Here is a 12,808-nt window from a genome sequence, read left to right as displayed (position 1 = left end):
ATGACTGTGCTCTTCCCTGGAAGACTATGTTTCCAACTCTCAGCATTCCTTAGTTGCCTAACAGTTCCTTGTTGAGGTCTCATGGGATTTCCCCTTTTCATGTTAGCAAGTCACTTGGGGCCAGCCTTATTCGGGTTTGTTTAGGCAGCCATGTTAGGGAGACTTCATGGGTGTAACTTTTCTGACATTTCAAGGAGAAAAAAATGTCATAGCAATTTCCCTGTTGCTCTAACTCTCACAATCTTTCAACCTGACTTCCACTATGGTCCCTGAACTGCAGCAGTCCTGCTGGAGCGGGTCAGCTGGAGTGGGCTCCACAAGGTCACTTCTCTGTATTTTCATCTGTTGTGGTTTGCTGTAATGGTCTCCTTTCCATCCGTTTCAAGCAATTTCTGTTGCTTGTTTCTGTGATTTTTGGATGAGGTGAGATCTAGAATTAGGTGTATGCACTTATTTTTAAAGGGCAACTTTAAAGTCAAGCCATGATGGTGCACACCTTTAATTCCAGCACTTAGGAGGCAGAGGCAGGCGGGTCTCTGTGAGCTCAAGGCCAGCCTGATCTACAAAGTGAGTTCCAGGACAGCTAGGGATACATATAGAAACCCTGTCTCCAAAAAAAAATAAAAAAATTAAAAAAAATCAATCAAACAAACAAAGAAAAAAGGTTAACTTTTAAAAGTTACATTTACCTTAAAACTATAACTATGGAAAGGAAAAATAAACCACAACCAACTGAAAAAGCTAGAATTTAAAATCAGAAGAATTGGGGCTTTATCATATCATATAATAATATGATACCAACCATATCATGTTGCAAATGACTTCACACTGTAATTGTAAAATGTGACTAATATAAACCCCTAAAATTCTGTGAAAATTCAAAGACATGACATCTTACAAAAATTAATAATATAAGCTAACTTTAAAAGTTGAATTCAATTTTAGTCACATGATAAGAAGAAGCCAATGGTGAATGAAGTCAACAGAAGGTAAGGTTACAGGCTTCTAGTGGAACATACTGAGAAAGAAAAACATTCCATTTGAGAGGAGCTAGGCTTGTAGAGTTTATTTAATTTGGTGAATGTGTGTTGTATATACACATGCATGGCAAGCCATGTGTGCCACAGCGCACACATAGAGGTCATAAGACAATTTGTGGGAGTTGGATCCAGGGACAGAATTCAGGTTGTCAGTCTTGGCAGCAAGAATCTTTACTTGTTGAGCCATCTGTAAGAGTTTTCTGTTATTGATTTTGTTTAGTTTTATTTTAAGATGAGAGAAAAGACTAATAGATAGAGATAGAGATGAAAAAATCCAAGAGAAACCCATGCCTGCTAGATCAGTATTACAGAAAGGTTAGCAGGAGTGGAACCAAAATAATGGATAGAATAAAACCTCTAATAGTGAATAAGCTTCTCAACTAACCAAAGCAAATAGCAAGTTTAATATTGATATAAAAATACATCTTTTAAAAGAGCAAAAAGAAGAATTCATAAAAATCTTTACAAATCACATCAACTGGGGTACTTTCAAAGGACCATTTAACTCACAGGGATATGCCTGCCTCTGCCTCCGAAGTGCTGATATTAAAGGCGTGTTCCACTGTTGCCCAGCTTTTTTAATATTCTTAAAGCTTAAAAGATATAGGTATTATTAGTTCATTACATATTTGGTATAATTTGGTAGTAAAACCACTGAGACTTGAGCTTTTTGATCATGAAACTTTCTTTAAAATTCAATTTCCTTATTAATTATTAGTCTGTTCAGATTTCCTTTTCTTTATTATTTAGTCTCGGTAGAATCGCATTTCTAGGAATTGAGCTATTTCCTGCAGACTACACAATCTGTTTGAATATACATGTTCAAAGGACCATAATCCTAGGCTGATCTGTGAGGATGTGTTGCAGGATCCCCAGGGGATGCCTAAACTCTCAAATTGTATCAGACATATATATTGATGCCCCCCAATAGCAATACATAAATTTAATGTTATTTTCAACTTAACTAAGCATTTATCATGGGCTATTATTGTAGCCATAATTTTTGTGGTCCAAAGCACAGTAGCCAAATTGAATAATTTTCTATTATTCCTTTCATGGTTTTGTGAAAAGAAGATCCATTCCCATTATAGATCTTAGAAACCACAGCATAAAGTCTATATAGTTGTTGTGTTATATATTATAAACTATATAGACTTTCTGCTGTGGTTTCTAAGTTTTTACCTTTTCCTTTAAAGCAGTGGTTCTCAATCTTTCTAATCTGAGGCCCTTTAATACAGTTCTTCATGTTATGGTGACCCACAAAAATAAAATTATTTCAGTGCTACTTCATCACTGTAATGTTGCTACTGTTAGGAACTGTTATGTAAATAACTGATATGTAGATAATCTTAGATGACCTCTGTGAAAGGGTCATCTGACATTCCCTTCTCCTCCCTGGCCAGGGTCTTCTTGACCCAGAGGCTGAGAACCACTGTCATAAAGAAATCACTACAGTGTTTCTTTTGTTCTGTTGGTTCAGTTTGATTTAAAATGTAGTACAAACTCATTGCCTCCCAGGATCTAGAGAGATGGTCAGACACTAGCTGAAAGACCAGGGGAACTACGTTTGACTCTCAGCAGTTACATGGCAGCTTATAACTTCCTGTAATTCCAGTCCCCATGGATCAGACACCCTCTCCCAGCCTCCACAGCCACTGAATGCATATGGTGCACAGACATGCATATAGACAACATCCATAAACATAGAATAAAAAGAATGGAAAAAAGTTTAAAGCTTTCAAATTTGGTGCCTCCTCAAGGACTTTAGGTCTGGATAATCTGTCCATTAAGATGTCCCTAAAACGGCTACATTGCAGTTTGTTTCTCTTTGATTTTGTGAAAAACTCTGCTTTATACCTTTAGTATTCCAATATTGGTTGTGTGTGTGTGTGTGTGTCCTTTTAAAGTCACAATGACTTCACAGTATGAAATAGGAGGCTACTGATTAGCTTAAAACATTAAGTCATAGTAATTATGCTTTCTTTCCCATCCTTTTAACCAAGATCAAAGTTAGGCAAAGAAATGTTATCTATAAACATGGTACAGAATTAAGACAATGCCTTTTAATATATATAGGCCATAAGGATACATAGAAACAAATTAAAACAAAGATAATTCATCTTATTTGCTCCTTGATATTGTTCTACAGGGTCCTTGTATACTGCTATCAATGAATTAGGGATTTATTAGCTCTGAGTATCTTGGTGTAAAGTATATACTGTCAACTTATAAGTTACAGAACCTGGAGGCTCATTCCCAATAAAATACACTCAATAATGCCAAAAGCAAAAAAACAAAAACAAAAAACCAAAACAACAACAACAACAAAAAAAAACCCAACCACCCTTTGTTAAATTGACAGCTCTGTGTAAAACTCATCCAAACAACAATCTGTCTGACTTCTGTATGTTGAAATGTGAAACTAGCAGAACAAGGAACACTTCAGTAATAATAATAATCTTGCATGGAGAGTTTCCGCCTTTAAAGTTTGACTGAGGCATCATTCACGGTAATTAACTTTACCAATGCATAGCTAAGGGAGAGAATAAAAAGAATAGGAAGTGGGCAGGTGAGTGGAAAACATGAGCCTTCAGCTCAGTGAAAAGCTGGCAAACAGGCTTACCTCTTCTGACTGCTCACGAGTCTGCACGGGTGAAGTTCTTCTTCCCACAGTAAGTCGATGGCAGGGATAAGAGAGCCCTGATTCCGCAAGACACATCTGCAAGAAGTAGAATGTATCATTTTAAACAAAGTGCAGTTATCTTTCATAGATGAATTTTCTATTTCTATTATTCCTATAATTTCTGGAGCTAGGTTAGAAAGAAAGCTTACTCTATTAGCCTGGGCATTACATTACCAAGGCTTTGAAACTCTGAAACTTTTCCACACCTAAGATATTATGATAAACCAGGCATGGTGGCGCACACCTTTGATCCCAGCAGTTGGGAGGCAGAGGTGGGCGGATCTCTGTGAGCTCCAGAATAGATGGAACTGCGTAGACCCTGTCTTAAAATGGTGTGGGGAGCACTGTGGTGGTCAGGACTAAGTCTCATTAGAAAACAGAACAGATAGGAGAAACCAGAAATTGTACATAAAACCAAATTATACAGTTGGTTTGAATACCAATTCCTATTGTATTCCTACCGCATTCACTCACAGATTAAAATCCCAGTTTCCTAGTTTCCAGGGTACATGAGGAAGAGTATATGCCAATGGCAATGATGTCTTTATTTTACTGCACAGTTACAATGCTATTTATACATCAATACTAACACACAATTGTAAAGATTATAAGGGCTTATGAAGCTAAAATACACATGAAGAACTTACATGGTTTACATTCTGTTTACAATCCTTATTACCCTTGTAATCAAGAACACTATCCAAAGAATCTATCCTGCTTAGCAAAAACAATTAAGTAAGATATTTTTGCCTACTAAAACTTATAGTATATTTGATAGTAAATAAAATAAATTGAGGTTAAAATTGAAATTGGCCAAACATAAAAAAAATGACTGAAGTTTGAGTTTCATCATAAGTATCAATTAACTTTTAAGGAAATGGATTCAAAGAAAATACACTTAAAAATTTAAATCTGTTTCAGATTTAGCATGAAGAAAATACAATGGAAAAGGGTAACTTCAAATATACTTAACAAAGCAATTTTGAATGCCAATAGTTTGTGGTGATTATCAGTAACATTTTTATAGCATTATAGTGCATGCTAAATACGATTTATTATGTAATGGTATTTTATTCTCATGTTATCTCAGTGAACTCCTGTATCTACAGACTACTTAAATTTCACGTCATTCTAACTATGTAGAAGTAAAACATGGTGGCACACATTGTAACTCAAGTTCGGGGTGGGGTTGGAGGGGTAATATCTTCTTCAGGCTTCTGTGTGCTATGTATGTACATGGTATACTTACTTGCAGGAAAAACACATACACATAAAATAAAAATAAATTATTCTTAAAAACAAAACAATGCTTAAGATTGGAGGTGGAGCTTAGTGGAAGGGCACATGCTCAGCATGCTTGATTTCCATCACGCAAATCAACAAAACTGTTAAATAACCAAAAAAATGTATGGGTATCCCAGGCAAAGCAAAAGGCACACATTTTTTGTATTTAATGTAATTACATAAGTCAAACTTTCTCTTATTAACAGAAATAAAATATGGTATTCTTGGTACACTGAAAATATCCTTTGGTAACTTTGGGAGGTGTGAATTAATGTGACATAAAGTGAAGAAATACAAATATCTACAAATTAATAAGTTCATAGGCAGCAGACAATAGTGGGTGAGGCAAAAAGAATTCATATATGTTTTAAGCCTAATAATTTTAAATCAAATACTGGAATGAAAAATACCAGCTTCACATAAACACCTAAGTATGCTCAATCACATGTGATGTGTGCTGACACAGAAATGTGCTGAAAAAAGTCACGTGTTTAGCCAGGCGTGAAGACACACACTTTTAATATCAGTACTTGGGAGGCAAAGGCAGGTGTGTGTCTGTGTGTTTGAGGGAAGCTTGTGTTTTCCATATCACAGGTGAAAAGACTTAAATAGGTTCCGCAGTAAAAGATCAACCCAAAGGGTTTAGGAATACAGCATTGTTGGTAGAGTATTTGCCTAGTATGAACAAAACCTGGGGTTTCTATCTCTAGCTCCACACAAACTCAGTGTGCACCTGTCACGCAGACCTGGAAAGTTAAAACCAGAGGGTCATTAGAATATAATAACCCTTGGTCATACAAAGAACTTGAGGCTAGTCTTGGAATAGAGAGACTTAAACATCAAAAACCAAAATCAACTTAACTCAAAGATTCTGTTATATCATAATTCATTCCCACATTGCTTAATAAATGCTGCCTAAATAAATGAGAGATTCATTTTTTTTTTTTTTGTTTTTCGAGACAGGGTTTCTCTGTGGTTTTGGAGCCTGTCCCGGAACTAGCTCTTGTAGACCAGCCTGGTCTCGAACTCACAGAGATCCGCCTGCCTCTGCCTCCTGAGTGCTGGGATTAACGGCGTGCGCCACCACCGCCCGGCGAGAGATTCATTTTTTGATTAGATATAAAATATAGTGTCTGTCTTAAGGGAACATGTATACCAGGTGAGAGGAGAGATGAACAAAACAACAAGAATGGAATCTTCTAGAGGTGGGAAAGTTGGAAGGAGTATAATTTCATGCCTATAGCTCACTGGCTAATTATGCTAAATGAACTCCCATTACACAGCATAACCCACTACATTGGAATCTGAGAATTGTAAGTCTTTAAAGCAGTGTTAAAGATGGGGTAAATAGGAAAAACAGCTTTCTCTGTGTTTTCACATCCTTTGCATCCACGGTATTTTGTACCTATCTTTTAGTGCTTATATATATATCTTTGTGTGTGTCTCATTTCCTCTTAGACATATGGACAGGACCTTTTGCACTTCAAGGGCCTTCTGGTACTTAGTTTAATCCTTATTTTGTCCATGTTTGACAAATTGTCAAAACAATTGTTATTTAGAATCTAGTAATTCCGAAAGACCATGACATACTAATTGTTTTCCTAGACAAAAATATTACACATAGAACTACTGAAAGATTATTTACTAGTTCTTAGAGAGGTTAGTCATAAGTAGTTGATCAATTTATTACAGGGAGTGAAGTATCTAAGTAAAACTCAGAATACAGTCTAAAACCCAGAAGACACTCAAAAAAAAAAAAACTTACTGTAAAGACACAGTAGTGTTGGTTTTAAAAGGATATCAAAGTATTCAGTTTCTCCAAAGATAATACTGTTATTTATATTCTTTAGTCGAGATGAACTTTCATTCTTAAACATATTACTTAGGAATGATTGCAGTAGGCTCTTTTGAGCCACCAACCAGCAGGCAAATGATGACGTGGAAACATGTTACTACTTCTGAATGCTCAGCTTTATCTTAGCCTTCTTTAATCAGTTTCTTTTTATCTATGCTTTGCCTTGAGGCTTTTCACCTTTCTCCATTCAGTACGTCTTTCCTGTTTCCTCCCCGTCTGTCTAACTGGCTGTCAGCTGCCTGGCTTCTGGCCCCAGGCATCTCCCTTTCTTTTCCCTAGATTTCTCCTCCCACTTATTATCTCTGCCTGCCAGCCCTGTCTATCCCTCTACCGCCTAGCCACTGGCCATTTAGTTTTTTATTAGACCAATAAGGTGTCTTTGGCAGGCAAGTTTAAACAGCAACACATCTTTAGGTAATTAAACACATGCAGCATAAACAAATGCAACACATTTTCCAAGTTAAAGTAAGATTTTACAACATAAAATAATTTGCAAAATGGTAATTCCTGGGAAGGAAAAAAAATACTCAATAGAGCCTTCATATCTTATGAGTGAATACCATCAGACTGAGCCTGAAATTATACTTAAAATAATCATGAGACATAACTATATAATAAACGAGACAGAGATCATATTTGCAACTCATGGGCAGAAAGGACAAAGTCCTTGTAAGCTTTAACTGTAAGAACTGTACAAGCAGAAAGTCATTCTGTTTAGTACTTCCAACTTAATCACTAAGAAAATTGTTAGAGAATTCCTATAGATGAATAACACATATCTGAGGTTAAAATAAATAATTCTAATAATTATATATATATATGCCAATAACATATTAACAGTAACACAATTTTACAAATTCCACAATTTGTAAAAATATCAGAACTATTTCAGACATAAATACAGGCTTCCCCTGAAGTGTCCATCAGAAGATAAGAAGTTGCTTTGTCTTGAGTACTTACAAAGACTGTCTGTCCTACTACAGGCTGTCTGTTCAAACATTCTACTTCGCTCTATAATATACTGCATGTGAGGCAGATTATCCTGCAGTAACCCCAGTCATTCACGTTTCAAGAGCTTAGAGACCACACGTGAAGAATGGCCAAGAAGAAAAAGACAGCAATGCCAATTTTATGCCTGCTCACAGATATCTAGCTTCACAATTTCTAGACAGAAAGTATTTGTAAACAAGCTTGTAAACATACCTTAAAATATTTTGGAAAGACGGTAATACATTTTAATAGAACAAATGAAACTAATAAATGAAGGAAGCCAATTGTCCTAATAATATATTGCACAGCATTTTCTCCCAAAGAAAGAAGGTTGAACTAACAGATGAAAGGAAATGCCAAGTCCACAGTAGATGTCCAACAAATAATACATTATTTTGAAAGTGAATACTTGTGGCTTGGGAAAATAAATATAATGGGAGCATTATGATATGTTGAGTCAAAAGGTACTGAACCACCAACTACTGTAAAGAGGCTATGCTAGCAAATATTACTAGTAAAAATGGGTGTTTACAAGGAAAATGCATATAAAGTTTGAGTAAAATTATTTCATGAAATGTAACAGTGGACCAAGGAAACATCTATAAGCTGATATTACATATTATCATCATTTTTACTATGTAGATTTTTTTAGACTACAAATAAATATGTTCTACCAACAAAATATTGAATAAATATTGAAGTTGTTCCAAATACTGCTTAAATATAATCTAAAGGACTCTCTTAACAGTAGTCATAGCTTGAAAATAAGACCACAATTTTAAGCAAAAAGGAATGTATTAGGCAAGTTTATACCAGTCCACAAACAACAACTGGAACACAAGGATAGCATCATTTGATGTTTGAATTTTAAAAAGAAACCACCAACTGAATTTTCTGTTTAGTAATTCAAGGAAAACATAAGGATTCAAAATTTCAGTCGATTGCCAAAGGGGCAGAAGATGTCTGAGTATGGACTTATTTGGGTTAACATCTATTAATTTTATATATAAACTGGTGTGGTGCTTCACACACAGATTCACTATACACTGATCATTCAGGAATAGACTTTTAAAGTCAGTGTGTCTGACTTCAAATTCATTTCTAGAACTCACTACAGTGAATACTCCAGCTCCCCTGTTAGTTCTTATGATTGAAGCTCTACTCTGAAATTCTCTTGGCATTTGGTCTTCTAAATTCTCAACAAAAAAGGGACATTAGCACTTCTAAGTCATAACCTTGAAATCCATGTCCCCATCAGTTCATTGCCTCTCACAATGCAAATGTATTTAGTCCATCTCTAGAAGTTTGCATGCTCTTAATACTCCCTACACTCCAAAATAGAAAGCCTCTTCTGCAACTCAAGGTAAAATTTTGTGAGCTACAATAAAATCAAAAGTAAGTTAAACATTTCCAATATATAATGATATAAATAAACATTCTCAATCTAGAAGAGAAAAAAAGCAGACATGAGAGACACAGAAATGAATAGTTAGATCACAGCAGGACTGAAACCTAGCAGGGGAACCAACAAATCCTACAGTGCTGGGAGCCGATTCGAATAGCTGCCATTACAAGATGGCATTTGGCCCCAGCCTCGCTTGATAAACTCCATATTAGGGTTGCAGTTCTTCCACCGGAAAACAGGGTGAGTTGTTGTGATCTAGCTGCCCACACTTCCCCTGACCGGCAGGGGAACATCCTGGTCTGTAACTGACAAGGATGTTTCCCTGCTTTCTTTCCTGCCGGTGGGTCTCCAGATCAAGGTATCAAAAAGTTGCTAGGCAGACTCCCTATATAAGCAGCCATAGTTCAGAGCCCCTTGCCCCTTGCTTTCTGCTCTCCCTACAACGAAGAGGCTCCAATAAAGCGTGATTTGAGAAGAATCCTCGTCTGGTGGCTGTTCTTTCCTGCTGGTCAGAAACTTCGCCACACTACAGCTCCATGTCCATCATCTGGGGCTGATGATAGGATGATGATAGCATCATCCAAAAAGTTTTGGTAAGCTCACCCTCCATTCCTGCTGTGTGCGATACATAAGCCTCTTTCTTGAGATGGCTCTGCTCTGGCTACAGCTTTTCCTTCGTAGATAAACCACAGTCCTGGCATCTCCAACATTCTGGAGTGTTGTGGAATATTAATTTAAGATGTGTTACATTCATTTATGCTGTGGAATATTTGTTTAATGATACAAAGATGCGCTGCATTCTTCTATATTTTATGATTTTTTACTATATTTTTAAAACAATCGCATTTTACAAACCAATCCCAGCTCCCTCTCCCTCCACTCCTCTCACTCTCCTATCTTCTCAACCCACCCCCTCCACTCCTCTCACTCTCCATCTTCTCAACCCACCCCCTCCACTCCTCAGGGAGGGTGAGGCCTTCCAAGGGGAGTCAACAAAGTCTGTCACATCACTTGAGGCAGGACCAAGGCCCTCGCTTCTGTATCTAGGCTGAGCAAGGTATCCCTCCATAGGAAATGGGCTCCAAGCACTAGAGATAAATACTGGTTCCACTGTTGGTGGCCCCACAAACTGTTCAAACCACACAACCGACACAGACATTCAGTGGGCCTAGTTAAGTCTTAAGCAGGTTCCACAGCTCCCACTAGCTCGGGTCAGCTGTTTCTATGGGTTTCCCCATCATGTCTTGCCCTTTGCTCATAATATCGATAAGTGGATTCCAGGAGTTTGGCCCAGTGCTTAGCTGTAGATCTCTCCATCTGCTTCCATTAGTTACTAGATGAAGGTTCACTTTGATTACAGGGGAAGAGTATTTTTAGGTAATGTCTCCACTATTGCTTAAATTATTAGCTGGGGTCATTCTTGTGGATTCCTGGGAATTTCCCTAGTGCTTGGTTTCTCGCTAACCCCATAATGGTTCCCTCTTTCAAGGTATCTCTTTCCTTGTTCTCTCTTTCTGACCTTCATCCAACTTGACCTTCCAATCCCTCATGTTCTCCTCTTCTCTCCCCTTATCCCCTCCCCACTCCACTACCACTTGCCCCCCCCCCAAAAGCTGCCACTTTATTAAAGAAATCTTGTCTACTTTCCCTTCCAAGGGGGTTCATGTATGTCTCTCTTAGGGTTCTCCTTGTTGCCTATCTTCTCTGGGATTGTAAACTGTGTGTTGGTTATCCTTTGCTTTATGTCCGATATCCACTTAAGAGTGAATACATACTATGTTTGTCTTTCTCTGCCTGGGTTACCTCACTCAGGATGTTTTTTTCTAGTTCCATTCATTTGCCTGCAAATTTCAAGATGTCATTTTTGTTTGTTTGTTTTTAACACTGAGTAGTACTCCATTGTGCAAATATACCACATTTTCTTTATCCATTCTTCAGTTGAGGGGCATCCAGGTTGTTTCCAGTTTCTGGCTATTACAAAGAATGCTGCAATGCATTCTTTTTATGTTGCATTTGTTTAACTCTGTAAAGCTGTGTTATTTGGCCTATCTAAAACAGCTGATTGGTCTAATAAAGAGCTGAACATTCAATAGTTAGGCAGGAGAGAGAGGACAGGTGAGAATGGAAGGCAGAGAGAATAAATAGGAATAGAAATCCTGGAAAAAGAAAAGCGAGGAGCTGGAAAAGGAGGAGAAGAGGACACCAGAAAGCAGTCACTCAGCCAGCCACAGAGTAAGAAGAAAAGAAAGATATACAGAATTAAGAAAGGTAAAAAAGCCCATAAGCAAAACATAGTTAAAGAGAAAAGGGATAATTCAAGCTAGAAAAGCAGGCTAGAAACAAGCCACGCTAGGGCCATATATTCTTAAGCAAGAATAAGTCTCCGTGTATTTATTGGAGAGTTGGGTGGGGGCCCACAAAGAGTAAAAAACAAACAAACAACAACAACAACAACAACAACAACAACAACAACAACAAAACCCCTGCTTCACTGGGGTCTCCAATGTAAATGGAGATCAATGTAACTGAGATTACTTTCAGTTTCACACAGTGGACTGATGTGACTCCCTGGTAGGGACTTTGGTCCTGCCCCACATTATCCGGCCTCAGTAGAATACATTCTGTTGCAAGCTTGCTATAGAGCCTGAGAACCCTAGGAGACAGCTGCATCAACTGTGTACAGAACCTGGGAAAACAATTCCCTTGGAGGTTGTTTTTAAGCAGGGAACCCTTGAGTGGCATTCTAAGTTCAGGTTTTCTTCTTGCAATGAATCTGTAATTCCCTAAGATGGACTGTCCCAGGGACGAGCACAAAGTTCCTTTTTACTATGATAATCTCTTCAATAATCACAGCTACTTACTCAGCATTCACTTTGCCAGCAACTTTAAAAAGTCCTCCTTCCCTTGCTAAGAGACAGTTTCCCTACCTTTCTGTTCCACTTTTTGTTTTGTCTTAACATAGACCCAAATAAGAATTCTAAGCAGTAACCAACCAGAACACATCCTGAATGCTATTCCATCTTCAAACTTCTCGGTAAACAAGTTAGTGTTTCTGTTTCTATATTAGCCTTGTTCTCAGGAATGGTAGTGTCCTTTCTAGTGTGTTAATATTTTCTATCAGTATGTTTATGAAGGAAACACTGTATGTTTTCATAATTATGTGAAAAAACATAAAGAAGATTCCAAAATTTGACCTAAAAGTGCTTTTGTGACCTTTCAGTACTTTCAAATAACTGTGATTTTATTTGTAAAATGGTATTTTCACATAGTACATAGTTCACAATTAACAACTTTTTGTTCTCTTTTAAAGATACTGATCAAAGACTCTCAAGAACTTTAGTTGTATCAATGAGCATTTAGCACTGAGATTAACTTTTTATTTTATTTTTCTTGAGACAGGGTTTCTCTGTGCAGTCCTGGTTGTCCTGAAACTCACTCTGTAGACCAGGCTCATCTTGAACTCAAAGATCCGTCATTTGTCTGCCTCTGCCTCCCAAGTGCTAGGATTAAAGGTGTCAGCTACCATGTCTTTGCTTCCTGAAGAGTGTGGC

The 12,808-nt window shown here is 37.4% G+C and overlaps 1 protein-coding gene across 1 annotated transcript in view; it reads right to left on the bottom strand.

Moving 5' to 3' along the window:
- Faf1 (Fas associated factor 1) overlaps window positions 1-12,808 on the bottom strand; it is a 288,528-nt gene that overhangs the window by 110,959 nt on the left and 164,761 nt on the right. The window contains exon 9 of the mRNA XM_005353630.2: window positions 3,664-3,759. Coding sequence (XP_005353687.1) covers window positions 3,664-3,759 — 96 coding nt within the window. The remainder of the gene's footprint in view (window positions 1-3,663; window positions 3,760-12,808) is intronic.

Source organism: Microtus ochrogaster, chromosome 10 (assembly GCF_000317375.1).
Source record: "Microtus ochrogaster isolate Prairie Vole_2 chromosome 10, MicOch1.0, whole genome shotgun sequence".
NCBI lineage: Eukaryota > Metazoa > Chordata > Mammalia > Rodentia > Cricetidae > Microtus > Microtus ochrogaster.
Note: the sequence above shows the minus strand (reverse complement) of the source record. Positions and strands in the feature narration are given on the sequence as shown.